This window comes from Pneumocystis carinii (genome assembly GCF_001477545.1).
Source record: "Pneumocystis carinii B80 chromosome Unknown supercont1.5, whole genome shotgun sequence".
NCBI lineage: Eukaryota > Fungi > Ascomycota > Pneumocystomycetes > Pneumocystales > Pneumocystaceae > Pneumocystis > Pneumocystis carinii.
The window spans coordinates 105,319-128,694 of record NW_017264717.1 but is presented as its reverse complement, the minus strand read 5'-3'; the positions used below and the strand labels follow the sequence as shown (position 1 = coordinate 128,694).

Below are 23,376 nucleotides of genomic sequence, written 5' to 3'. Positions count from 1 at the left end.
TTAGTTTGATATGTATGAATAATTAGATTTATTTTTCACAATTATATAAAACACGCAAACATGTGCCGTATATTTATTCTTGATTTCATTATTATATGTATCCATTAATTTGTTCATTTTCTTCTAATTTCTTATTAAGATAATTTGTAATTTCTAATGTTTTTTTCAATGCAAGATCTAGGCATTTAAAAATATCTGATGTTTCTACAGTAATTCCTCCTGGTTTTGATATTTGACAAATTTCTTTATTTTTATTTAAAGTAATAATCATACATCCCTCTCTTAACCTTTCCTCTTGTAATGTCGTATCCATAAGTAATATTTGTCCTTTATTAAAAAAACTAAAAGTAACACATATTGGAATATGTGTTAGAACTAGAGGAACAGGAACTCGCTCCTCCATAGGATGCTACTTGATATTTAAAAATTATATTGTAATATACTTTGATCTTACAATAATAACTTCATCTCCCTTCACACTAACAACCGGCTTTCTAAAATGAAGCAATGCTGCTACTACTCCAATACATGTTACATCTATAAGATTACCATCATGGTTCAAATAATGAACATCTGCACGTATACTCCAACAATAATGTCCATAAACAATACATAACGATTCTTTATCGAGCATACGAGATTTCTTTATCGCCTTATCAATAACACTAATAATCTGTGTTTCTTCTGATGATCTGATACCAATTAAATATATTATACTTTTTTTCCACTAAATAAAACCTTCCTGACTCAATTGACGATTGGGCTACTGATGTTAACTCTATGTCAATCATAAATATCCCTTCATAAGGTCTATCTGGATAAGGTTCTGTAATTTCTGCTGAGATACAGACAAAAACTCTATTAATACATAAAAACACCCTCAAAAAACATGTATCGGCCCAAATCTACCTCGTCTTTCCAAGTGATACCTCTACTTGTCCATAATTATTACCAAATCTCAGGTTTAGATCTCTCCAGGCATTAAATTCTCTGCCATCCAGTCTAATATTATTATTTAAAGCTTCAATAATGAATTGTTTTTCATTTAATGACATATCTATATCTTTCTTCATATTTTAAATAGGAGAATCTAATGGTAATATATGTATAAATAGTTTATTTAAGTGCTGAAGGTTTTTTCCTAAGTTACTAGGTGAATATACGGATTTTAAGACGTCAAAAAAAGTGCTTGAAAAAACGGTAAAAAATATATGGAGAATAATAGAAAAACTAATAGATATTCTTAGTATTTGGTGGTTGTTTGATAGGGTTTCCTTTTTTTTTGAAAAAAAAAGGATAATAAACGGGTGAATAAGCGTCAAGAAAGCTTTATTTAAAGTTTGGGGTTTATATTGGCAAAATATAGAGGAAATAATAAAGATATTAGAAGGAACTATTAGATATAAGGATTAGAAAATGACTACGGCTCATAGGTATTTTTTCTAGAATGTTTTTTAAGCAAATATTTATGTTAGACCTACATATGATCCAGCAAGAGGAAAATCAAATGAACAAGTAGAGTTTATGATGATTTTTGTATGGTTTTATTTAGTCCTGATAGGCGCCTACACGTATGTTTTCTTCCAGGTCTTTGCCGGCATATACAGTTCTTAAATATAGGCAAATATATAAGGATAGAAGTAATGAAGGTTAATATTTAGAGTAGAGCAGTAGGACAGGCAAGCAGTGAGGAAATAGAGCAAAGAGATCTTCGTATGGAGCTTTTAGAAGCAGAAGCGTTACATTTTTCTAAAAAAGAAGATCCTTATGATATTAAAAAAATATCACAAAATAATGAACTTTTAAAGAACAATCATGAAGATTCTAAGATAAAGCGTGCAATGATTCTTCAAGAGACGAGAAATATAGATGCAGATGATGACAAGGAAGAGGAAAATGAGGACGATGAAGACAGGTTGAATGAGATATATTTATATTTAAGGTTAATATAAATAGTGAAGAAGAAGATGATGATGATGATGAAACAGCTGAGCTTTTGAGAGAGCTTGAAAAGATAAGGCGGGAGCGTGCTGAAGAGAATGAGAGACTTGTAATATATTTAGGAAAAATAATTGATTATAACATTGATATATTTTATAGGAACGTGAAAAGGCACAGAAGGATGAGGAACAAAGAGAAAGAGAAATAGCTATGGGGAATCCTTTGCTTAATATATCATCTAGAGATTTTAGTGTAAAGCGAAGGTATGTATTATTGATAGTCTGAAATTTAATAAAAAAACATAAAGATGGGATGATGATGTAATTTTTAAGAATCAAGCAAGAGGTATTTCTGATCGTCCGAAAAAGGCATTTGTTAATGATCTTTTACGAACGGAATTTCATAGAAAATTTATGAAACGCTATGTTAAATGATTAATATTTAATTTTTTTATTATAATTATTTTTAAATTTTAAAAAATAATAGTTTTTTAAAATATTTTTAGTTCCTGATAAAGTTTTTAAGCTATTGTATATTTTGCCTTTATAGTTTATATCTTCTACTTAATAATTTATCTAGTGTTTTTCAAAATATATGTATGTCTAAGAGAATAATTATTAAAATTTTACCCATGACTATAATTTTTAGATTAATAAATAAAAGAATTGCTATTTTTAATAAAAATTGTTATAAAAGTTGAATCCAATAAATAAATATAATGTAGAAATAATTTTATTCGAATAAAGTCGTTTTTGAGATTAAATATAATATTTTGAAGCATAATTGCTTATTAATGTTTATAATAAAATTGATGACATGCTTTAGATGAGTTTGAGTTTTAATTTTGTTTAAATTATGGTACAAGTATCTAAAAAATAAAATTATTTAAAAATGCTATCGCCAATTAATTTTAATATAAACTTGCAAGAATTCTCTTTATTGAACTTATAATAGACCTTTTTCTATTTCTTTTAAATATCTAACAAATCTTTTTTTATGAACCTGAGAATATTATTGTTTTTTCTTCAAAAAAGATCTACACTTACAACTCCTACGAATTCTGCTCCATCAAGTATACAAAGATATCGTAAACCAAGTTTAGAAAACATTTCAAAAACGAGTTCCATTGGTGCTTCCTTATTTAAACTTATTGGTGCCTAATTATATGTTATTTTATATTCTGATATTTTAAAAACTAAATACTTTATCTACATAAGACCGTAAATCAGCAGGATTTTGTAAAAAGTAAGAGGTTCCAGTATCAAGACTTGATGAAGAATCTGTAATTCCAAATGGCATTAAGTAACATCCTATTTTTTCTATATCTTTATTTGAAACTGAAGATTTGATTGTGTCTAGAAAATATGTTTAAATTCTATTTATATGAATTGAAATACCTAAAGCTTGTTCTAATTCATGTGCAGCAATATATCCAATAAGAGTTTTATTATAAACAATTGGAAATCCTCCATCAATATATCCCTCATTCTTAACGTATTCCAGCATATCTCTAAGTTTTGTATATGATACAGTAGAATTAAAAGATAAGTCAATTGTTGTATGATAAACTGTTATTGGAGGTGGTAAAAGTTCGGACAAATAAGATGAAAACGTATATTTGGATTTAGTATCGAGATAAGGATATTCTAATTATGTTGATAAACATATAAAAATAAGAAGAGTATACCATTTAGATCTATTAAAAGATCCTAATATTATTAATTTTATTGTACTAAAATTTTAATACTTACATATATTCCCTGCGGCTCTATAGCATCAGCAACCCATTTTGACACAAGAATAGATAGCATGAATGGCTAAAGATATTAATAATGCTTTAAATTATAGGAGTTAAATCTACCATAACATATGAAAGACTTCCAGTTAATTCAAACATGATTACAGCCAATGAAACTGTGATAATTTTAAAAACATATTAATTGAAAATGTTTTTAACCTGTCATTCTAGTTACACCTGCTAAAGTAGCTGCTGCTCCAACCATAGAATAAACACCTGGAACTATACATTCGTTTGGATCACCCAAAGGACATTTTGAAAAAATATATGCACTAGGATATGTACTATATTCTGGTTTAACTTGCAGTGTTTGATTAATTCTAAACTTACTAATAAAAAAATTGCACAATCAGACCAACAAATCTTCCAAATAATGTGCCAACAGCCATTGTTGGAATAAATATCCTAATTTGATAAATGATAATAATAATAATAATTAATAACCTTACCCTGCTGGAATTTTAGTACCAAATGTCACAATCTAAATGAAATTAGATATGTGAAATTATGAAATATTTTATACTGTAAAAGATCCTTTAATAATCAGTGCTAATATAAGAAGCATTGTCACTTTTGGGATCATTAGCTTATTTTCCGGACATAATCCTTCATTTAGTTCATTATTGTTGCATTCTTTGAGTAAATGGGAAACTAATTCAGTTCCACCAAGTTTTGTATATGGATTATGATATGAAATAATAGCAGTAAGAAGAGTGACTATAAAAACTTCGAAGGTAGGATGCTTTTTTATAAAACTTAATCTTCGAAATGTCTTTGCCCAGCGTATATTTAATTTGCAAAATAGACTACCATATAGACCTCCAAAAAGACCTAAGAATAAAAAAATAATAAGCTCTAAATAATGCCATTCATGGCTATAATGGGTCTCTAATAAGACGACTTTTCCTGTTCCATAGGGATTAAGAATCTATAAAACAATTAAATATATTTTTAAAACAAAAGAATTGCTAACTTTTAAAGTTATTGCTGCTACCATTGCGCAAAAAAAGCTTCTCCACATAGTCTTTGAAGGGAAGAAGTATGACACTTCCTTAAATTCATGTTAAAAATAAATAGAAATGTTAGTCTTTACCTCAAGACTAAACAGAACCCCTCCAATTGGTGCACCAAATGCCACAGCTACACCTGCTGCCGATGCTGCGCTCAATAATTCTCTTCTTTTTCCTAGGTACAATAAATATAACTCTTTTTTTAAAAAAAATATACCATCATTATAATTATATTTATTAAATAATCGACATGCAATATTTCCAATACAACACTATATATTAGCAATGGCAATTGAGAAGAATATTAAAATTACAGCAATATGTACAAATGGTCTATAAATAGTAAGAAAAATAGTTAAATAGAAGCTAACATACCCTTCTTTTCCTAAATTAAGGCCAGAAGCAACACTCAGAGTTAGTCCTACCACCTTTACAACTAATGTCCGAAGCCCAAGAAATTTATGAATAGTGAATCCTGAAAGGATTGTTTTTACCTGCTGTATTAACTTTAGAAAAAAAAAGAATTAAAAATTACCTCTGGGATACCACTACCAGATGCCATATACGCTACTTTTTCTACTTTAGAGTTATTTTTTTTCTTTGTTGAGTTATTTTGAGATAAATTTTCTGATGAATTTTTCATTGATACAGGAAAAGTTGTACGAGTAGTCATAGTTAATTGGGCTGATATTAGCGCAAAAAATAATGCTATTGCAATGTAAACAAGATAATCAACGATGTGTTGTTGTTTTTCCGGAAATTTAAAATGTTTTCCCCAGGTATTCCACTGTTTGCACCCTACAAGATCATCTATATTACCAGTTATAAAACTTAATAAAATCCCATGCAACTTTCCATCAAATGATTTACAGCACTTTACTTTATTGCTCCACCAATTGTCTATATTTGTTATTTTTTTCTCTTAATCTTGAAATTTGGTTACCTGAACAGTAACCAAATTTCCAATCAAAAAATATAGCTTCTACAACATCTATTACATAAGCAAGACACGAAGTAATAAATCCAGTAAAAAATACAAGAATCCATCCTTGACTAGCATCAAATGTATTCCTTATCCAACCTCTAATTCCCCTAATTGATCGAAGCTTTTTTGCTCTTGTTGCATCCTTAATAGTATCATGAATCCAATCTATACACCTTAATTATAACATAACCCCAAAATACACTGAAATCGAACCAATTGCATTATAATTATCGTACCAAATATGTTCGCCATTTAAATTTCTATGATCTTCATCTTCAAAAGCTCTATTAAAGATCTTTTTTGAAAATTTCTTGTGAAATGAACTACAAAACATCTTCGTCCTAGAAAATGACGAAAATTTATCTTCATTTAACTGTGGTACCGTAGAATATTGTCTTTATTATTTAATTGACATTTGCTGTTCAAACAAAATAACCTACTGGATTCCCCCATAATTTTTTATATTCTTTTTAGCTGATGGAGATATAAGATATGTTGTCTCTGTAGCATTAGAAGATATATTAGATATATCTTGTTTTATATATTGATGTTTATTTGATTTTTTAAATGCTTCAAAATCATATTGATCCTCCATTTCTAATATAAATGATTATTTCTTAAGATATTTTGTTAATTAAGTACTAAATTTAATTATTTATTATTAATTATATTTTTTTTTGATTTTATCATTCTATTATTAAAGATTAACAAGTTATAACCTACTTTTATAAGATTTTTAAAAAAAAAAGAGAAATATATATTAATAAGATTTAGATAAATGGATGTTATTTTTATGTTTAAATTAAATTAAAATTATATATTTTGAAAAATTTTTGTTTACTGATATATAGTTGTAAAAAGATGTAAAAAATCTGTATAGAAGTGATATTTATTTAATAAATAGCATTAGAGTTGGTGTTCTGTTTCTATATTTTACATAGTCATCGCCAAAAAATTGAATAAGAAGAATTTCTTCATCTGTAAATATAAATTAGTTTAATTAAAATGATGTATTTAATATATCTTATTCTTTTTGAAAAGAAAGCCCGTAGAATAATTATAAATACAAGAATAGAAATTGGGTTTATAAGCATGATTTGAGATCCTATTGCCCAGTAAAAAAATCCAAAATAGGATGGATGACGAATCCATCTTTTAAAATTGAATTTTAATAATAATGAAGGGAATAAAAGATACCTATATATACCATCTGTGACGAGAAAATGATCTTCACTTTTTTTTAATGATATTTTATGTGAAAAATTATGAGTAGCATGAATCATAGATAATGAGCGACATAATTGTCCACCACATGTTATAAAAAACCCTTAAAAATTATTATACTTTTTATAGAAAATTGTAAATTTCTTGAAAGACCTGTATAACTTATTAATTTGTACATTTTCATCTTAGGAAAAAATAGGTATTCTAATAAATATTCTAATATTGAAAAAGAATGTGCGATAATATATAAACTTCCATTAGAAAATAAGAATGCTTAGATCTCTTAGTTTTAGATAGTTAAGTGGTATCTGTTTTACATGAAATAGATACGTTTAAAGGGTTATAAAGTGCTGTGATCCAAAATTCTAAAAAATGAAACAATGAAACAATAGTAAAATATATAGTTAATTGTGAAAAATTAACATGAAATGATGCTATGAATGTCGATCCAATGATAATACCAAGAATAAGTGCTCTAATTGCTATTTTTGCTTTAATAAAATCCTCTTTAGATTCGTGATTTTCATTAAAGACCATTTTATGTTGATCATGTTCATCTTCCATCTTTCACAGGTTAAAATACAAGAGTCCAGGGAATTACAAAGGTTCTTATGTTAATTTTTTATAATTTTTGAATTCGATATTTATAATTAATAAAAATCTGATGTAAATATATATATATGTATATATGTATATATGTATGTTAAATAGATATATGAATTATTTCAAAGAATGTAAATCTTGTAGATGAATGAGCATTTTGTCTTTTAGTTCTATAGGAATAGTCCAAGAACAATTGAGTTTTTTTGAGTCGAGGAAATGTATCCATGTTAGTGATATTTCTAGATGCTCAGAAAAAAGCTGTTCATTTTGCTTTGAAAAATGTTTTCCTAATTTTTGAAAGATAATTAAACTAAGAATAATTATTTTAATGAGAAATTCTGCTTTAAGAGGATCATTTTTGTTGATTTTTTTTGGATGTTTAATTATGTCAATCCAGTTTTCCTGAGGATTTTGATATCTTTCTATAGCTTGGAGCAATAAGTCGCATTCTGATAGCTTGGTATATATACATGAATGATCTGATTCTTCCAATTCGTTTTTTATGAGATCGGTAGAAATTACATTCCAAATTCCCAAGTTATGAAAACTATTCCATCCCTCTTCTGTAGTAATTATTCCTTGTAATCCATCACATATCCATAATCGATAATCAATATCAGATGTATTTTTTTTATTCCATAAATACATAAACATATCCATTATAGATATCGCATATTTTCTTAAACTGTCGTCTTCTTTTAACCACAAGCATAATGATCTTACAGATGAAATTACAATTAGATCGTCAAAAATTTCAGGATCATTTTTCAATGAATTTTTATTTTTATTAAAATTATCCCACCTATCTTTTAAAAAATCTATTGATTCTTCAAATGCTTCTTTAAATGATCTTTGCAAAAGCAACAATTCTGAAAATTGAAAAATCACTGTTTCTGAATTTGAAAGATAAATGATCATAGACTCCAAAATTTCATAATCTGTTGAAAGTCTGTGAGATTCTTCGTTAATATCTTGAGATGTTAATTTCTTCATTACAGTAGGTAATATTGATCTGATATCCACTGATGCTAAATTAGTAAATAGTACACAAAAAGTCCTAGCTTCTTCTTCATTTGATGCAGATGATAATATAAATTCAAGATTCTGTAAACGAAGCATTAAACATAAAAGATTTGATGTCATTTTCCGAGTAGAATCAGCTTAATAAATTAATTAACTAAAATTGAAATCCAATCAAACATTACATTGATCTTCTTTTATAAGTGTATGTAAATTATTATATAATGCTTTTTTGATTTCCACATTTTTAATCAGAGCATTACAAATCTAAAAATGATAAATTTAAAAAATAATAGATATTGTTTTACTCCTGTATTTATATTTGAAAATACGTTATTAAAAAAAGAAAACATAATTAATCTTTTTTTGCCTTTGCTATTTTCTAGAATATTTATCATATCATTTATACATTTTTTGAGTGATAATTTAAAGTTAATCTCCTCCATATCTGATACTGATTTTATACATGCATGTTTCATCATATTAATCATCTTTTCAAATAGTACTAGATAAATTTATATATATATATCATTTTATCCAAAAAAATATACCTTCATCTAATGTTTCAATAAAATTATTCATATTTCTACACTGTTGACATTCTAATATCTTCAATGCACCCTGTTTTGACTGTGATAATATTGTAAGCAAGTCCAATGTAGAATCTATAAATGAAACATCCCTAAATTCCTTTAATTTTCCTTCTCAAACATTAATTCCCTTTCCTTCCTTCTAATATAGATATTAAACAAGGTATTCGATTAATCATATCTGGATGTTCTGATAGTTTTGGAAATGATGCAAATGAAATAAGAATATTTACTGCAAGAATCTTATATTCTGATGATTCTTCTGTTCCTCCACTTGATCTTAATAACCTATCAATCCATTTAAAGTCCATTGCCTCCCAACATTCATAACTTAATGATGGTTTTTTAGAAAGTATAGATGGTAATATAGAAATCGCTACAAATTTTGATGTATCCTCTTTAGATTTCATAAGAGAAAGACAACGTAAAACTGTCGTCTCTTCCATTCCTTAAAAAATTTGATTCTAGTTCATTTAAATCACCTTAAAACAAACTGCCGTTCTATAGGAATTAACGTCAACACTGAAATCCCTCTTAATTTTATAAAAACTCCCGGTTATCGTCTTTGTTTTATGTTTTTACCGTTTTATAGGTAATTTTGATGATTATTTCTGTTTTTCAGCGGTTTTTCACTGTTTTATTAGATGATTCAAGCTAATGGTCTACCTGAAGATTGGGAGATACGCTGTTCCCGCTCAAGAAATCTGCCTTATTACTATAATATAAATACACATGAGTCCTTCTGGGAGCCTCCGCCAGATGCTAATCTTGAAGTTCTAAAAGATTATATGATTAAGAATGGATTAATAACAGAATTACCAGAAGAAAATAAAATGAATGATGAAAAGATTCGTGTTATCCATCTTTTAGTGAAACATAGATATAGTAGAAGGCCTAGTTCTTGGAAGGAAGTGGGTATATTATGGTGAAATCTATTTAGGGATTAAATTAGGATATAGGCTAATATTACACGGAGTAAAGAAGAGGCTATGGATATTATTCTTAAATATGAGGCAAAAGTTCGCTCAGGAGACATTAGTCTTGGGGAACTAGCTATTACGGAATCGGATTGTAATAGTGCTAAAAAATCGGGGGATTTGTAGCTATTTTTATGTTTTTAAAAGGTTTATTTAAGATGATTTAGAGGTTTTTTTGGAAAAGGTGTTATGCAACGGGAATTTGAGGAGGCATCGTTTAGTTTACAACCAGGAGAGATGAGTCATGTAGTAGAAACTGCTAGTGGGTTTGTATTTTTATATATATATTTATATAAATTAAAAATAATTAAGTTATCATTTAATTGAAAGAATTGCTTAAGATTCTTTGAATGATTTTATTTAATGTTTTTTATGTGGTTCATACATGGCTAAATATATCTTATAATAGAAATATTAAGGAAAAAGAATGATTATTTTTATTGCTGGAGGTTTTAATTTTATCTTTTTAATTGATTTTATGATTTTATTTAAATAACATATTTTAAGGAAAATAAGCTTATTTTGGACTTGATTTAGACTTGTTTTAGCATTATTCTATTCTACATATTATATTTTTTAACTTTATTTTAAAACCTAAAAAATTAATGAATTGATAAATAATATTATAATTTATTTGTTATCTTTTTAATAAAATCCAAGAATGTTTTGTTCTGATTTTGAAAAATATGCTATTACTTGTATCTTTATAAAAATCATGCTTTTTCCAGCCTAGTAAAATGTTATATTTTGTTAATGATAATAAGCTAATAATATGTTAGTAGATCAACAGATTTTGAAGTCCATAGAAATTGGATGGTATTTTCTAAGTAGAATTTATCATTTATTAGAATTTTAATATTATTGAAGGCTTTAACATATAGTCTTCCATTATCTAAATGGTATTATGAAGTATGGAATGGGATAAGAAGGTGGAAATTGTTAATGATATGTATAGAATATGTCTCAATGGATGCTAGATTATCCTCCATTTTTTCCCTGGATGGAATATTTGTTTTCTTTGTTTGGACAGTGGATAGATGCAGAGATGTTGAAAATTAGTAATGTTAATTATGCAAGTAATAGGACTATATATTTCCAGAGATCAACAGTGATTATTACAGACTTTATGTTGATATATAGTTTAAGAAAGTAAGAATTGTAATATTTATGAGCGAAATCTTATGAATAGATATATTCAATTAAGTTCTCCAGAAAAAAAGTTAAGTAAAATTATTGCTATTTCTATTCTATTTTCTCCTGGATTTTTTATTGTTGATCATATTCATTTTCAGTACAATGGATTTTTATATGGATTGCTTCTTTTATCAATTTTCTATGCTAAGAATGCTGATAAAATTTTAAAAAGCAGTATCATTTTTTCGGTTTTATTATGTTTTAAGCATCTCTTTCTTTATGTGGCACCTGCATATTTTGTATATGTTTTGCGTGTATATTGTTTACGCCTAGACATGAGGGGAATTAATTTTAAGAATACTATTAAGTTAATTGTTTCAATATCTTTTGTTATAACATTAGCTTTTGGTCCATTCGTATATTATAATCAATTGAGTCAAATAAAATCTAGACTTTTTCCATTTTCAAGGGGTTTAACTCATGCTTATTGGGCGCCCAATATATGGGCTTTGTATTCTTTTGCTGATAGAGTTTTAATTGCATGTAGGATTATGTTTATATTGAAAAGTATTTATTTCTTACATTAATTATAGTAGCTCCACATTTGAATATTGTAGTTAAACAAGAAGCAACAGCTTCTTTAACTAGAGGATTAATAGGTGATACCTTTTTTGGAATTCTTCCTAATATTACGCCTACTACAACTTTTATTGTTACATGTTTTTTTCAAATGGTTATATTTCTATTGAAATATTACTTTTTTCTTATAAAAAACAGATTTATTTGGTTAAATTATTTATAAGGCCTACATATAATGTATTTCTTGGAGCAATTGTACTTTGTGGGTTTTCGTCTTTTATTTTTGGATGGCATGTTCATGAAAAGGCAATACTTATGGTTATAATTCCATTTAGGTATGTTTTTTTTTATTTTATAATTTTTAAGTAATTATTAGTCTTCTTGCTCTTAAAGATAGAAGATATTTTACAGCATTTTGTCCTTTGGTTGTTGCAGGATATGTTTCTCTTTTTCCTTTAATTTTTACCCCATTAGGTTTTCTTATACTTATTTAAAAATGCTTTATTAATATAAATTAGAAAGTTTTATTAAGTTTGTATACACTATAGCCTGGCTACTAATATTTCTTGTGCCTTTTGACACTATGGTACCTGCGTAAGTTTTTATTTCTTTGCTTTTAAAAGTGATGTATTAATATTTTTATAGATCAACAAAGAGAATTTTCCTTTTAAACCGTGCTTCTACCTTTTACATTTTTATGTTTATCCCACTTCTTATTTACACTACTTTTCTTCATAATTTAATATTTGGGTTAACAGGGAAATATGAATATTTTCCATTAATGTTAGTTAGTATATATTGTTCTTGGGGTATTTTATGTTCATGGTTTGGATTTTCGTTATTATACCTTACAGATTTATCATGAAATATGTATATATGATAAATATAAAATATGATGAAACTCTTTCTATATATTTAAAACATTTGAATTTCATGGGTTTTTGATAGATGTGTTTCCCATTCCTGGAATAGTATTTGAATTTGTTGATATTTTTAGTAAATTTTGCATATTTTTTCCTGATGATACAGATGCAAGACCGGGTGGAATGAAATGAGAATATGACATTGTTGAAAAGTTATTTTGATTTTTGAGATTAGATAGTGCTTGTAAACCAGGAAGTATAAAGTTTTGCGATTTAGGTGATTGTTCTGTAGAATTAGTATGCTGTTGAAAAAGATAAGGCTCGTTTTGTTCTGTTAAAATATCTGTTTCTTCTTCTTCCTCTTCTTCTTGAATCTTTTTTGACACTTTTTCTGTAATTCCTAAAGCTTCTGCTGCTTCCTCACCAATATAGTATTTGTCTTTAAAAGCAATAGGGTCTCCAGGACGTGCTCTAGCCCAAAAACGTGTATATCTATCATTTGAACCTGTAGCCAAAATGTGACCAAGAGGATGATATTGCATAGACCAAATAGATGATTCATGAGCATAAGGTATAGAAACAGCAGGATTACATAATAATGAAGACGTAGAAAATGAAATACTTGTTTTAGTTTGTGAGTTTTCAGGTAAGGAAAATTCGTCAATAATATAATGGTTTATAACACCATTTGCACTGCCTGTACTTAAAATAGATGGGATTACAGGATTCCAGGCTAAAGATGTTACATCTTTTTCGTGTCCACGTAATATTCTTAAATCTTTCATAGTTCGAATGTCGAATATACGAGTAATACTATCTCGAGAGCATGTAGCCAAGAGATCACCATGAGTTGGTTGAAATGTTACTTGATATACAGTATTTTTATGACCATGTAATGTCGTGAGACATTTTCCTGATCTGGGGTCCCATAACTTAACAAGATTATCTTTTGAACCAGATACTAACAATCCTTTCGAAGGATGCCAGTCAATAGTTCTTACATCCCATCCATGGCCTGTAAGTTTTTGCTCTTCATGTGCCTCGGTAAAATTCCATATTTTGATACTGCCGTCATCAGAAGCTGTAGCAAATTTATTATCTGAAGGAGAAAATCTAAAATAGAATTAAATTTGATGAAATATTTATCAATTGTTTACGAAATATCTCTAACTGCTTCTGAATGTGCATTCAAAACTTTTACATTGTTCATGTTAGGTTGCCAATATTTAACAATACCCGATTGATCTGATGATAAAAAAAAATCTCCTGAATTCGACCATTCACATGATCTTATAGCATGGTCATGAGCCTATATATTTATATTATTCTCTTATTAAAAAATATATTATAATACTTGCAAAATCGTTTCAAAATTAAATGTCAGACCATTCCACAAAGTAAATTCTCCACTACTTGAGCCTGTCAATAATCTTCTTCCATCCGGCGTCCATTTTACAACATTTACCGGATGCTTCACTTTGTTTGAAGATGAATGTATATATTTGATAGGAAGATTTAGTGAAGGATTATATTTATATGCAAATGGTGGTAATAACTGAAAAAATAAATATAACCCTTTTTTTTATTATATCTCACATCAATAATAAAATTTTGATTTGGAAACATATATCTAACATCTTTAAACGACGTCATTCTTGTTCTTCCTTGAAACCATCTCGTTATTCCACTTCCATAGTCAACTGTTCGTCGTTGCATAGGTTTTCTCATAGGATCCTTACGTTTAATCCCTTCTGATTGATCTACCTCCAATTGTTGTTGCGTCATCTTTTTTTGATCCTTTTAATTCTATTTTTCATAATAAATCCAGAATCCAGTTCTTCATTATAAATTCATATATTTCTTCTTAAATTATCCTTATTTACTTAATTTTAACTCTTATAATGGTTTATTCTAATAATACAAGAACCTGCATATTAATTTTGCTGTAAAAATTTAAGGTACATACGATCTTACATATTTATAGAAAAATACAATTTCTCTATAAATATTAGATTATTTCTTCGTTTTATATATTTAGAAATGATGCAACCTGTTTTTATATTAACTTATATTTAAATTTCATGTTTAAGATTTTCACTTTTTCTAAATATAATTTGATATAATTATTAATATTTTTCATATCAGATTATATAAAAAGAGTTCATTATTGATTTAATTACTAAATTACTAGTTTCTTAGAAAGTTCAGCTTACAATTCATATCTAAATAGACTTTAAATTATCATATAATTGTATTTTTAATCTAGTTAACATTGTTTAATATCTATTAATACAATGGATTTAAACTAAAGCTTTTTAAATATAATATTTAGATTAGTGTAAATAGCCATAAGATTTGCTATGTTTTTTTCTTATCTATTATTGACTATATTTTGGTTATAATTAAATTTTCTGAGAAAATATCGAAATTGAGATTAGCAAATTGTCTTGTTAATAATAAAAATACTGTAAAGTCAATAAAGAATAGTATTATGGCACGAAAGGTTATTATTATTATTATGTATTAATGAATTTACGTTTAATTATAGACTAATTTGCCTTTATGCTCTCAAATAATAGTAGATTCAGCGACCGGTTATCCGGGAAATACAACGAGAGAACAAGATCTAAAGGTGGAGGAATTGCGTAAAGAACTTGAGGAAGAGGGATTCTCTGAGCGTTTGGATACGCCATCTATGGTTTAATCTATTTTTTAAAGCTAAATATGAAGATTGACATGAAAAAATATTAGTTGCGGTTTCTTAGAGCTCGTAAATTTGATGTTTCCCAGGCAAAGATTATGTTTGTGGAATGTGAGCAATGGAGAAAGGATTTTGGGGTAGATGAAATTATGAAGACGTTTTGTTACAATGAAAAGGCAGATATTTTTAAATATTATCCTCAGTATTATCATAAAGAAGATAAGGTTTATATTTTATTTTTGAGTATATATGCTTATGAATATTATAAGTATGGTCAGCCGGTTTATATAGAACATCTTGGAAAAATAAATCTCAGTGAAATGTATAAAATTACTACGGAAGAGAGGATGTTGCAAAATCTCGTTTTTGAATATGAGAAATTTATTAATTATAGATTGGTAAATATATGTTTTTTAATTAGTTTATTTTAATGAGAAAAGCCTGCATGTTCTAGAAAAAATGGAAGACTTATTGAAACATCTTGTACAATTATGGATCTTAAAGGTGTTGGAATTTCTAGCATTAGTTCAGTATATAGTTATGTTAAAAAGGCAACATTTATTGGTCAGGTATTTTTATGTTTAAAATTTTGTATAGTATTAATTCTTTTATAGGCAAGATATCCAGAAAGAATGGGTAAAATTTAGTACATTAAAATATTTCTTTTAATGTTTGTTTTTTAGGTAAATTCTTTATGATTAATGCTCCTTGGGGATTTTCATCTGCATTCAAAGTAATAAGACTTCTTTTGGATGCTTCAACTGTGAACAAAATATATATTCTTGGGGCAGATTATAAATCAGTTTTATTGGAACAAATTCCAGAAGAAAATCTTCCAAAAGTACTTGGAGGTACCTGCGAATGTGATGGTGGATGTGAGTTTTCTGATGCAGGTCCATGGAACGATCCTAAATGGATGCAACCTTCTAACGAAATTGATTTTCAGAAGGTTAATAATAATGAAATAAATAAAGAAATTTTTTGGCAGTCGTGACAAGGATTTATTGCTTTTTTTGTCGAGTTGCATTGTTAATTAAAAATAAAACATATTTCATTGATTTTTCTAAATGCAGAAACTCTTTTAACAAAAAAAGGAATTGTGGCTTATCGTAATGTTTTTAGATGATTTCTTTTAATGTTTTGGGATACATTTGCTGGGAAAAGATTATAAACATAGATAGTTGCATTAGAAAATAGTTATTATTAAAAGGTTTGATGTATATGCTTTATTGTACAATTGCACTTTTTTGAGATATTTTTATAGTTTGATATTTTTCATTGGTCTAATATTCTAATTCTCATAAAAATGCTTTATAATTTCTACAGACTTTTCAAGTTTAGCACATGTAGTTGGAATTGACTGGTGTAGAAATTAGGAATTTTCTTGGGAATTTATATATATTACCGTTTTTAATTGTTTCATAACAGATATTGCATTGGAATATTCTTGTCTGATTTCATCTCCACGCTGTAATTCAGGTTCTATAATATGTTCTGTTTTTATACTTTTCATTAAAGGTTCCTCCGGAAATTTTATTTTTATTTCAGTTATATCTTGACTATTCTTATATTCAAATATTTTTCTTGGTATTTCTCTTCTCAGTTGAGTAGTTTTTAGAATTGTTTCTTCAATTTCATTATGTAGCGATTGTAGTTTATTGTTTAAATCATAATTAAATGGTTCCAGAATTGTAGCTAATTATAAATATAAGTAATATTCTAAATCATATTTTACGTTACATGAATCATCGATTATTGTTTCTTGTGCTTCAATCCCATTAATTATAATGTTTGGTTTGGCTAATTCAAATGTTCTCGTTATAAACTAATTTTAAGATTAAATAATTAAAAAAATATAATCATAAAATACATTTTCCAATAAATTTTCTACTTTTTCCCTTAATATATCTTTCGAATTGTTTGAAACATTCTTAGGCATATGTTTTTGTAGTTTTTCTTCAATTGTTTTGGTAAAGTTTACTGATAAATATTTAAGATCTGCTGCTCTAAATAAATTATAAAACAGAAATATTCAACATAACTTTTTCTTACGAATCTAATGATATTTTTGATAATGATTTATCATATTCAAAAGACATACTTTATAATTTTATTTTTTATTTCAAATTTCTACGTTAATATTATGTTTTATAACTTTGTAAAAAAATATATCACTATATGACCATTGACCTTCTTTTTCTTAATAATATCTTATCATTCATCCTACTCTTATCCTACTCTTTACCCTATTTTTAACTCTTACTTTCATATTAATGGTTTATTTATAATTTATCTACCTATAAATAATTGTCTAAAATAATACTACTTTTAAATAAAATACTCCTTCATACTAAAATATCTACTCTATTTCTTATATATCTACCATCCTATCCTCTTTTTTTTTCATAATAATCTAATCATCCTAAAACTATATCTCATCTTCATAAAACTATATAACCCAAAAACATAATCCTCTATAAACTACAATAAAAAATACAAAATATTTTAAATAATATACACTGATTTCTTTAATTTCCTTATATTTTAATATTTTCCTAATATTAACTCTTATGATGTCCGATAAAAAGACCTATTTATATACTTACGAAAGGCATAGATTAAATTAAACTTATAGTTATTAAGAAGATAGATAGATTTAAGAGTGTTATTTGATGCTATTTTTCAGTGAATATTATGCTGTGGATATTTTTGTTTTTGTTTTTTCCTGGAAAGTTTATATTAGGGAAGGATTTTTCAGAAGAAACAACACAATCTCTTCTTAATTCAGCGTCAAAGCTTTTTGAAAAGGGAAAGTTATCAGAAGCTATTAGTCTTTATGATGAAGCTATATGTAATAATTTGTTTTTGATTATTAGATGGTTATTTATTTTATATATTAGCACGAGATCCATCTAATTATTTAACATATTTTAAGAGGGCAACAGCATTGATGTCATTGGGTAGAAATCATATGGCTATAGAAGATTTTTCAAAGGCAATTGAGCTTAAGCCTGGATTTAGTGGTGCGTTACTTCAAAGAGGGAAACTTAGAGCTAGACTTGGGGAATGGGAAAATGCAATTCAAGATTTGAAACAAGTAAATGATTATCAACAGGTATAGCGAAAACTTTATAATGAAGGAGTTTTTTATGTTATTTTAAGTTAAAAGAAGTGATGGATGCACAGAACCATGCAACGATGGCTACAGTGTCTTTTAATAAGGGTAATATAGAAGAATGTTTGGAACATTTAAGAGTTGCTATTTCAGTGGCGTCATTTGTAGTGAATTTAAGATTGTTGCGTGCGGATTCTCATATAATTCTTGGTAATGTAGGGAATGCTATTAAAGATTTGATGTTGGTTATAGTATTTTAAATAAATCTTGTTAATGTTATATATATATAGACATGCGACTACATTGGATCCATCTTCAACACATCTTTATATTACACTTGCTGATCTTCTTTATTTTTCGAAATATGACTCGCAAAATGCTATATCTCAAGTTAAACGGTGTTTACACTTTGATCCAGAACATAAAAAGTGTAAACAAATATTTCGTACAATGAAAAACCTAGAAAAGGGCATTAAAAATGCCAGAAAGTTAATAAATTCTGGGAAATGGGCTGGTGCGGTTGTAATTTTGATAAATGGTTCTGGCGAAAATGGTATTTTGGATTATGTGGAGAACAAAGTTAAAGAACTTGAAAAAGAAAAGTTAATTACGTCAAATAGTCCAAAGATTCTTTTGTCTGAGCTTAGAGAAATGGCATGTAAAGCATATTCTGAGGTGAGCAATTTTAAAATAATCTTAAATCCTATATTTCTTATCAAATAAAAGATGGAAAGATATTCTATTTCTGAGAAATATTGCGAATTAGCGTTAGCTCTTAATCCTCAGTCTATTCCTGCTCTTTTGGATAAGGCTTATATGTTAATGAGGAATGAATTGTATGAGGAGGCATTAGGAATATTGTCTAAAGCGAATGAATATGCACAAGGTCAAGATCGTACGATAAAAGAGAAATATAAATTATGTCAAAAGCTCCTACAGCAGTCAAAGAGAACGAATTACTATAAAGTTCTTGGCGTTAAAAGAGATGCGACCTTAAAAGAAATAAAAGCCGCATATAGAAAAATGGCAAAAATATATCATCCAGACAAATATAGAGGTAATATGTCTAAAGAGGAAGTTCTTAGGAAAATGGAAAATATTAACGAAGCATGGAATGTTTTATCTAATCCCGGTAATTTTCATGTTATTATTAACACATGAACTGATATGAGTTAGAATTACGTCAACGATATGATAATGGAGATGATCCTAATGACACTGGATCAGATAGTTCCTATCAAGGTTCTCCATTCTTTTTTTTCCAGCAAAATGATAATTATGAATTTTATCGTGAATTCTTCTCTGATAGTTTTTCTAATTAAAAATATTATTAAAACTTTTCATGAATTTTTGAGACTTAGTGAAACTATTGTGTATATAATTTTTAATAATGAATGTAAACATTTAATATGAACATTTAATACTTATTTTAAAAACATTTTTATTTAAAATATAATTATTGATTAGAATTTATTTTTATAAGTTCAATTATGCTTATTCTTTTTTCAGGAAGCATGGAGTATTGAAGAGTATAAAGTTTTTCTCTAGGAATTATAGGAACTATGATTCCTCTAATTAAGTTGATAATTATTTCTTTGGAAAAATAATGACACTTTAATCTTTCAAATAGTCTTGAATATTGACAGAACATGGATTCAAGTGAAAGAGGTATAGACTTAAAACGTTAGTAATTATATAAAATTTTTATAAATGCTAAACCCTTAAAAATATGTAAGATGTTTGAATAGGTTTTAAAGATATTTTTGATTTATTTGAAGGTTTAAAGTTCACTAACTCAAAATGAATTCCTCCTATATGCAATGTAAATGGAAATTCTAGAATTAGTATAGTCATACCTGGAAGACGAAAAGGATCTTTGATTCTTAACATAATTGCAAATAAAGGAAAGTGGTTTGTAAATGTTAGAGCAGTATCCAAAATAGCTTTTATAAATATTATAATCATACGGGCTGAAGCGAATGTAAAATAAAATGCCAAAATTGTTGGAAATAAGAATGCAAATAATGTAAATAAGATAGTCCCCAGAACTAATTGATCTATGCCATAATCACAAGAATCAATCCTATTCCTTAATATATTTTTTTTTTTTCCACGAAATAGATGAAATAATGATATTAAAATAGTGAGCTGCCAATTATATATTAGAGCAGATGCAATATAAAATATATAAATATGAAGTGTTAGCAGAGATAATGCATCGTTTAGAAATGAAACAAATATGGAAAATCCCATGAAACTAGGTATTGCTGCTATCTGGATAAGAATTGGAAGATATGAGTTTATTGTTATAATCCATCCTAACATTCAAATATAAAAGAAAAAGGAAAAATTAAATATTTACCTTTCCAAATCTCTAAAAGCCTTAAAAAGAGGTTCCCAAGAAATCCTGCTAATTCGCTGTTTAATTTCAAACCGGCTGGCCAATTCATTAACCAAAAAACCATATTATGTAAACTTTCTATCGTATATATCTATATATATTAAAAAAAAATCATATGCAATTTTATGATATTTATACATTAGAAATATAATTGATACTTTGAATTAATTTGTGTTTATTTTCTATAAGATATGATCCAAAAATTATCCCAATTATTATATCATTAGCAATCAACCATAAATTATTATAAAAACGAATGTAGTTAGGATAACTTGTTGTAATGTTTAGATATTCTTTTTTTCTGTTTAGTAATGCTTGATATTGAATAGGCCAGTAACAAAACTGTTGTAATCTCATATCAATTTGCTGAACTAAAATATATTAATCTTGTTGTTTCTATTCAGTTATATTACCTATTGCAGAAATATCTTTTAGAGAAATCCAATTATGATATAATTTCCATTCAATTATATAAAGAATAGCTTCAGAAATTGCTTTTTGAATCAACATAATCCAAAATATAATAGTAGATAGAAATTGAAATAAATATAAATATGTTTTTTTAAAATAGTCTGTATTTTTTTGTATTTTAGTAGATAAAGCTAGAGGCCTGCTATTATTATGATTATTACTATTATTATTAAAATGTTCTTTAATAATATTTTTCAGGACAATTGAAAGCTCTCTATTGTTGTTAATCTTTAATATAGTTATACTCTATTACTATTATTGCTATTATTATTGTACCTGTTTTAATGTATTTTCAGAAAAATACAATTCTGGATTTTTTAACAACTTATAATGAAAAGCATGCATTTTCAACCGCTCTTGAAGCTCTGATTTTTTTGTAGTGTTATCCTTAAAATCTATGTTTTCCGTGTTAATTTTCTTTTTAAGTTCCAATCCTATAGGTTTAAGAGAATAATACTGCATTTTATAAGAGTTCGGGCTATAATATAGAATAACTTGGATAGTTTTCGAAAAATCTTTTTTGCTATAAAATTGAGGAAATTTTGTATTTTTGTCCAATATAGCATCAATCCAAACTTTTTCGTAATCAAAAATACATTTACAATTATTTGATGTAGAACGTAATGTCCCGATAATTCTAGGATATTGTTTATTACATAATTTTTCGATTTTCCTAAATGGTTCCTTTTTTTCCTGGATTATTTGCTGAATATATTTTTCTAGTATGTCTTTCTAAAATACATTACTAAATTAATTAATTTGTTTATTATAAACCTCAATGTTTTTAATACATGTGATTACAAATATATCATTTTGAGAGTCCTGAAGACCAATTAATAGTCCACATTCCTCGTATTTGATTATATCTATGGGCCAATATATTCTAATTAAATCTTGCAACATATTGTTTTCTTAATATATTAAAAACTTCCTCTTCTTTTATACTGTTCCCTTGCTGAAATATAAGAAGATCTATATGGATACTAATCCAAAAATTATTTCTGATTTACATAGTTAACTTTATTCATACTCTTTTTGCTTCTTTTTTAGCAATTATGATCAAAGGAATTAAAAATAACAAATAACATAAACTTAGAGCAATTACGACATAACTAATTCTTGTCTATTTTCCGATTAGAAGTTTTTAGAAAAAGTTAAAAGCTAAAATATTACAAAAGTTCCTGAGTTCCAAAACTCGCTAATTAAATAAGAAATTTTATTAAGAAATGAATATCGTGCTGTTAAATATCCCGAGAAAAAAATAATAAAAAATGTTATTCCTAAAGACAGCTTCATTTAGACAAAATATTTTTTATTTGTCTTCATTTTTAAATAATAAAAGTTTAGATATTAAATTCGGTTAAAAAAATTACAGAAATGATCATATTTTAATTTATTAGAAATAATTCAATAAATAAGATATATATATATTAAATTTTTTTATATAAATAGTTATATTATGAAGACATCTAATTAAATATTTTAAATATTTGTTTTTTTTTTAAATGTCTTAATAAATTAATAATTTGAAGTTAATAAAAAATATAAGATATTTTTTATTTTATATCTAAATAGAAATAAAATATCATCCAAAAGGTAGAAGACGTTTTAGATGTTGTGTTTGTGCACCTGATTTTCCTTTATCAGCATATGTTGCTTTTCCAAGTCTATTTAGTCGAGAATTGCTTTTTCCTGTATTAAAATAAGTGAGATATTTCACGCAAAATCTATATTCATAATTATGCCTGAATTTAAATGTGATTTTCCTGCTTTTCTTCTTTTAAATTTTCCTGAAGATAATGCTTTCCATCGTTTTTTTGTTCCAGAATGTGTTTTAAGATTGTTTACTATGATTTTAGATTTATATACATTTGTAATGACTCTTGAAAGTGGTGTTATTAGATTGTTTAAATGAATATTGATTTTTGAACATTTAAATAAAAATACCATAATTCAACGTTAGG

The 23,376-nt window shown here is 26.7% G+C and overlaps 13 protein-coding genes across 13 annotated transcripts; 5 read left to right on the top strand and 8 right to left on the bottom strand.

Annotated features, from left to right (window-relative positions):
- Window positions 1–45: 45 nt before the first annotated feature.
- On the bottom strand, window positions 46–1,118 carry T552_01166 (hypothetical protein). The gene is made up of 4 exons (XM_018369757.1): window positions 910–1,118; window positions 739–858; window positions 455–692; window positions 46–409 (listed from the first exon to the last, which is right to left on the bottom strand). The coding sequence occupies exons 1-4, from the start codon at window positions 1,071–1,073 to the stop codon at window positions 92–94; spliced, it is 840 nt and encodes a 279-aa protein (XP_018226403.1). The 5' UTR covers window positions 1,074–1,118; the 3' UTR covers window positions 46–91.
- Window positions 1,119–1,372: 254 nt separating this feature from the next.
- On the top strand, window positions 1,373–2,420 carry T552_01165 (hypothetical protein). Its single transcript, XM_018369756.1, has 7 exons — window positions 1,373–1,433; window positions 1,476–1,515; window positions 1,562–1,620; window positions 1,667–1,915; window positions 1,957–2,050; window positions 2,101–2,204; window positions 2,249–2,420. The coding sequence occupies exons 1-7, from the start codon at window positions 1,417–1,419 to the stop codon at window positions 2,373–2,375; spliced, it is 690 nt and encodes a 229-aa protein (XP_018226402.1). The 5' UTR covers window positions 1,373–1,416; the 3' UTR covers window positions 2,376–2,420.
- Window positions 2,421–2,966: 546 nt separating this feature from the next.
- On the bottom strand, window positions 2,967–6,420 carry T552_01164 (hypothetical protein; the record flags this gene model as incomplete). The annotated part of the gene is made up of 20 exons (XM_018369755.1): window positions 6,377–6,420; window positions 6,175–6,331; window positions 5,948–6,129; window positions 5,693–5,899; window positions 5,285–5,649; window positions 5,125–5,243; window positions 5,064–5,082; window positions 4,967–5,021; window positions 4,833–4,924; window positions 4,713–4,790; window positions 4,263–4,667; window positions 4,189–4,220; window positions 4,070–4,144; window positions 3,899–4,023; window positions 3,803–3,855; window positions 3,693–3,758; window positions 3,629–3,650; window positions 3,339–3,587; window positions 3,145–3,296; window positions 2,967–3,098 (listed from the first exon to the last, which is right to left on the bottom strand). Exons 2-20 carry the CDS (start codon window positions 6,327–6,329, stop codon window positions 2,967–2,969), a joined length of 2,583 nt encoding a protein of 860 aa, XP_018226401.1. The 5' UTR covers window positions 6,330–6,331; window positions 6,377–6,420.
- Window positions 6,421–6,839: 419 nt separating this feature from the next.
- Window positions 6,840–7,522, bottom strand: T552_01163 (protein-S-isoprenylcysteine O-methyltransferase; the record flags this gene model as incomplete). The annotated part of the gene is made up of 4 exons (XM_018369754.1): window positions 6,840–6,886; window positions 6,942–7,061; window positions 7,112–7,231; window positions 7,276–7,522. 4 exons carry the CDS (start codon window positions 7,520–7,522, stop codon window positions 6,840–6,842), a joined length of 534 nt encoding a protein of 177 aa, XP_018226400.1.
- A 110-nt stretch (window positions 7,523–7,632) lies between these two features.
- Window positions 7,633–9,661, bottom strand: T552_01162 (hypothetical protein). Its single transcript, XM_018369753.1, has 4 exons — window positions 9,133–9,661; window positions 8,890–9,086; window positions 8,767–8,848; window positions 7,633–8,721 (listed from the first exon to the last, which is right to left on the bottom strand). The coding sequence occupies exons 1-4, from the start codon at window positions 9,161–9,163 to the stop codon at window positions 7,679–7,681; spliced, it is 1,353 nt and encodes a 450-aa protein (XP_018226399.1). The 5' UTR covers window positions 9,164–9,661; the 3' UTR covers window positions 7,633–7,678.
- Window positions 9,662–9,717: 56 nt separating this feature from the next.
- Window positions 9,718–10,533, top strand: T552_01161 (hypothetical protein). The gene is made up of 5 exons (XM_018369752.1): window positions 9,718–9,763; window positions 9,816–10,082; window positions 10,131–10,270; window positions 10,316–10,414; window positions 10,461–10,533. The coding sequence occupies exons 2-5, from the start codon at window positions 9,816–9,818 to the stop codon at window positions 10,486–10,488; spliced, it is 534 nt and encodes a 177-aa protein (XP_018226398.1). The 5' UTR covers window positions 9,718–9,763; the 3' UTR covers window positions 10,489–10,533.
- A 230-nt stretch (window positions 10,534–10,763) lies between these two features.
- T552_01160 (hypothetical protein) lies at window positions 10,764–12,770 on the top strand. The gene is made up of 10 exons (XM_018369751.1): window positions 10,764–10,880; window positions 10,928–10,964; window positions 11,016–11,057; window positions 11,104–11,297; window positions 11,338–11,825; window positions 11,876–12,015; window positions 12,060–12,196; window positions 12,238–12,335; window positions 12,380–12,455; window positions 12,507–12,770. Exons 1-10 carry the CDS (start codon window positions 10,810–10,812, stop codon window positions 12,724–12,726), a joined length of 1,503 nt encoding a protein of 500 aa, XP_018226397.1. The 5' UTR covers window positions 10,764–10,809; the 3' UTR covers window positions 12,727–12,770.
- On the bottom strand, window positions 12,747–14,555 carry T552_01159 (hypothetical protein). The gene is made up of 4 exons (XM_018369750.1): window positions 14,321–14,555; window positions 14,079–14,279; window positions 13,882–14,033; window positions 12,747–13,837 (listed from the first exon to the last, which is right to left on the bottom strand). Exons 1-4 carry the CDS (start codon window positions 14,507–14,509, stop codon window positions 12,793–12,795), a joined length of 1,587 nt encoding a protein of 528 aa, XP_018226396.1. The 5' UTR covers window positions 14,510–14,555; the 3' UTR covers window positions 12,747–12,792.
- Window positions 14,556–15,170: 615 nt separating this feature from the next.
- On the top strand, window positions 15,171–16,466 carry T552_01158 (hypothetical protein). The gene is made up of 7 exons (XM_018369749.1): window positions 15,171–15,227; window positions 15,273–15,422; window positions 15,476–15,649; window positions 15,695–15,823; window positions 15,866–15,994; window positions 16,040–16,061; window positions 16,109–16,466. The coding sequence occupies exons 1-7, from the start codon at window positions 15,216–15,218 to the stop codon at window positions 16,417–16,419; spliced, it is 927 nt and encodes a 308-aa protein (XP_018226395.1). The 5' UTR covers window positions 15,171–15,215; the 3' UTR covers window positions 16,420–16,466.
- Window positions 16,467–16,671: 205 nt separating this feature from the next.
- On the bottom strand, window positions 16,672–17,562 carry T552_01157 (hypothetical protein). Its single transcript, XM_018369748.1, has 5 exons — window positions 17,478–17,562; window positions 17,296–17,431; window positions 17,166–17,250; window positions 16,831–17,120; window positions 16,672–16,785 (listed from the first exon to the last, which is right to left on the bottom strand). Exons 1-5 carry the CDS (start codon window positions 17,522–17,524, stop codon window positions 16,717–16,719), a joined length of 627 nt encoding a protein of 208 aa, XP_018226394.1. The 5' UTR covers window positions 17,525–17,562; the 3' UTR covers window positions 16,672–16,716.
- Window positions 17,563–18,074: 512 nt separating this feature from the next.
- Window positions 18,075–19,907, top strand: T552_01156 (hypothetical protein). The gene is made up of 6 exons (XM_018369747.1): window positions 18,075–18,276; window positions 18,326–18,540; window positions 18,588–18,781; window positions 18,831–19,215; window positions 19,267–19,672; window positions 19,717–19,907. The coding sequence occupies exons 1-6, from the start codon at window positions 18,120–18,122 to the stop codon at window positions 19,860–19,862; spliced, it is 1,503 nt and encodes a 500-aa protein (XP_018226393.1). The 5' UTR covers window positions 18,075–18,119; the 3' UTR covers window positions 19,863–19,907.
- A 70-nt stretch (window positions 19,908–19,977) lies between these two features.
- On the bottom strand, window positions 19,978–22,361 carry T552_01155 (hypothetical protein). The gene is made up of 8 exons (XM_018369746.1): window positions 22,187–22,361; window positions 21,689–22,144; window positions 21,355–21,640; window positions 21,080–21,312; window positions 20,903–21,032; window positions 20,397–20,858; window positions 20,260–20,351; window positions 19,978–20,215 (listed from the first exon to the last, which is right to left on the bottom strand). Exons 1-8 carry the CDS (start codon window positions 22,313–22,315, stop codon window positions 19,997–19,999), a joined length of 2,007 nt encoding a protein of 668 aa, XP_018226392.1. The 5' UTR covers window positions 22,316–22,361; the 3' UTR covers window positions 19,978–19,996.
- Window positions 22,362–22,997: 636 nt separating this feature from the next.
- T552_01154 (ribosomal protein L35) lies at window positions 22,998–23,362 on the bottom strand (the record flags this gene model as incomplete). Its single annotated transcript, XM_018369745.1, has 2 exons — window positions 22,998–23,079; window positions 23,133–23,362. The coding sequence occupies 2 exons, from the start codon at window positions 23,360–23,362 to the stop codon at window positions 22,998–23,000; spliced, it is 312 nt and encodes a 103-aa protein (XP_018226391.1).
- Window positions 23,363–23,376: the final 14 nt, after the last annotated feature.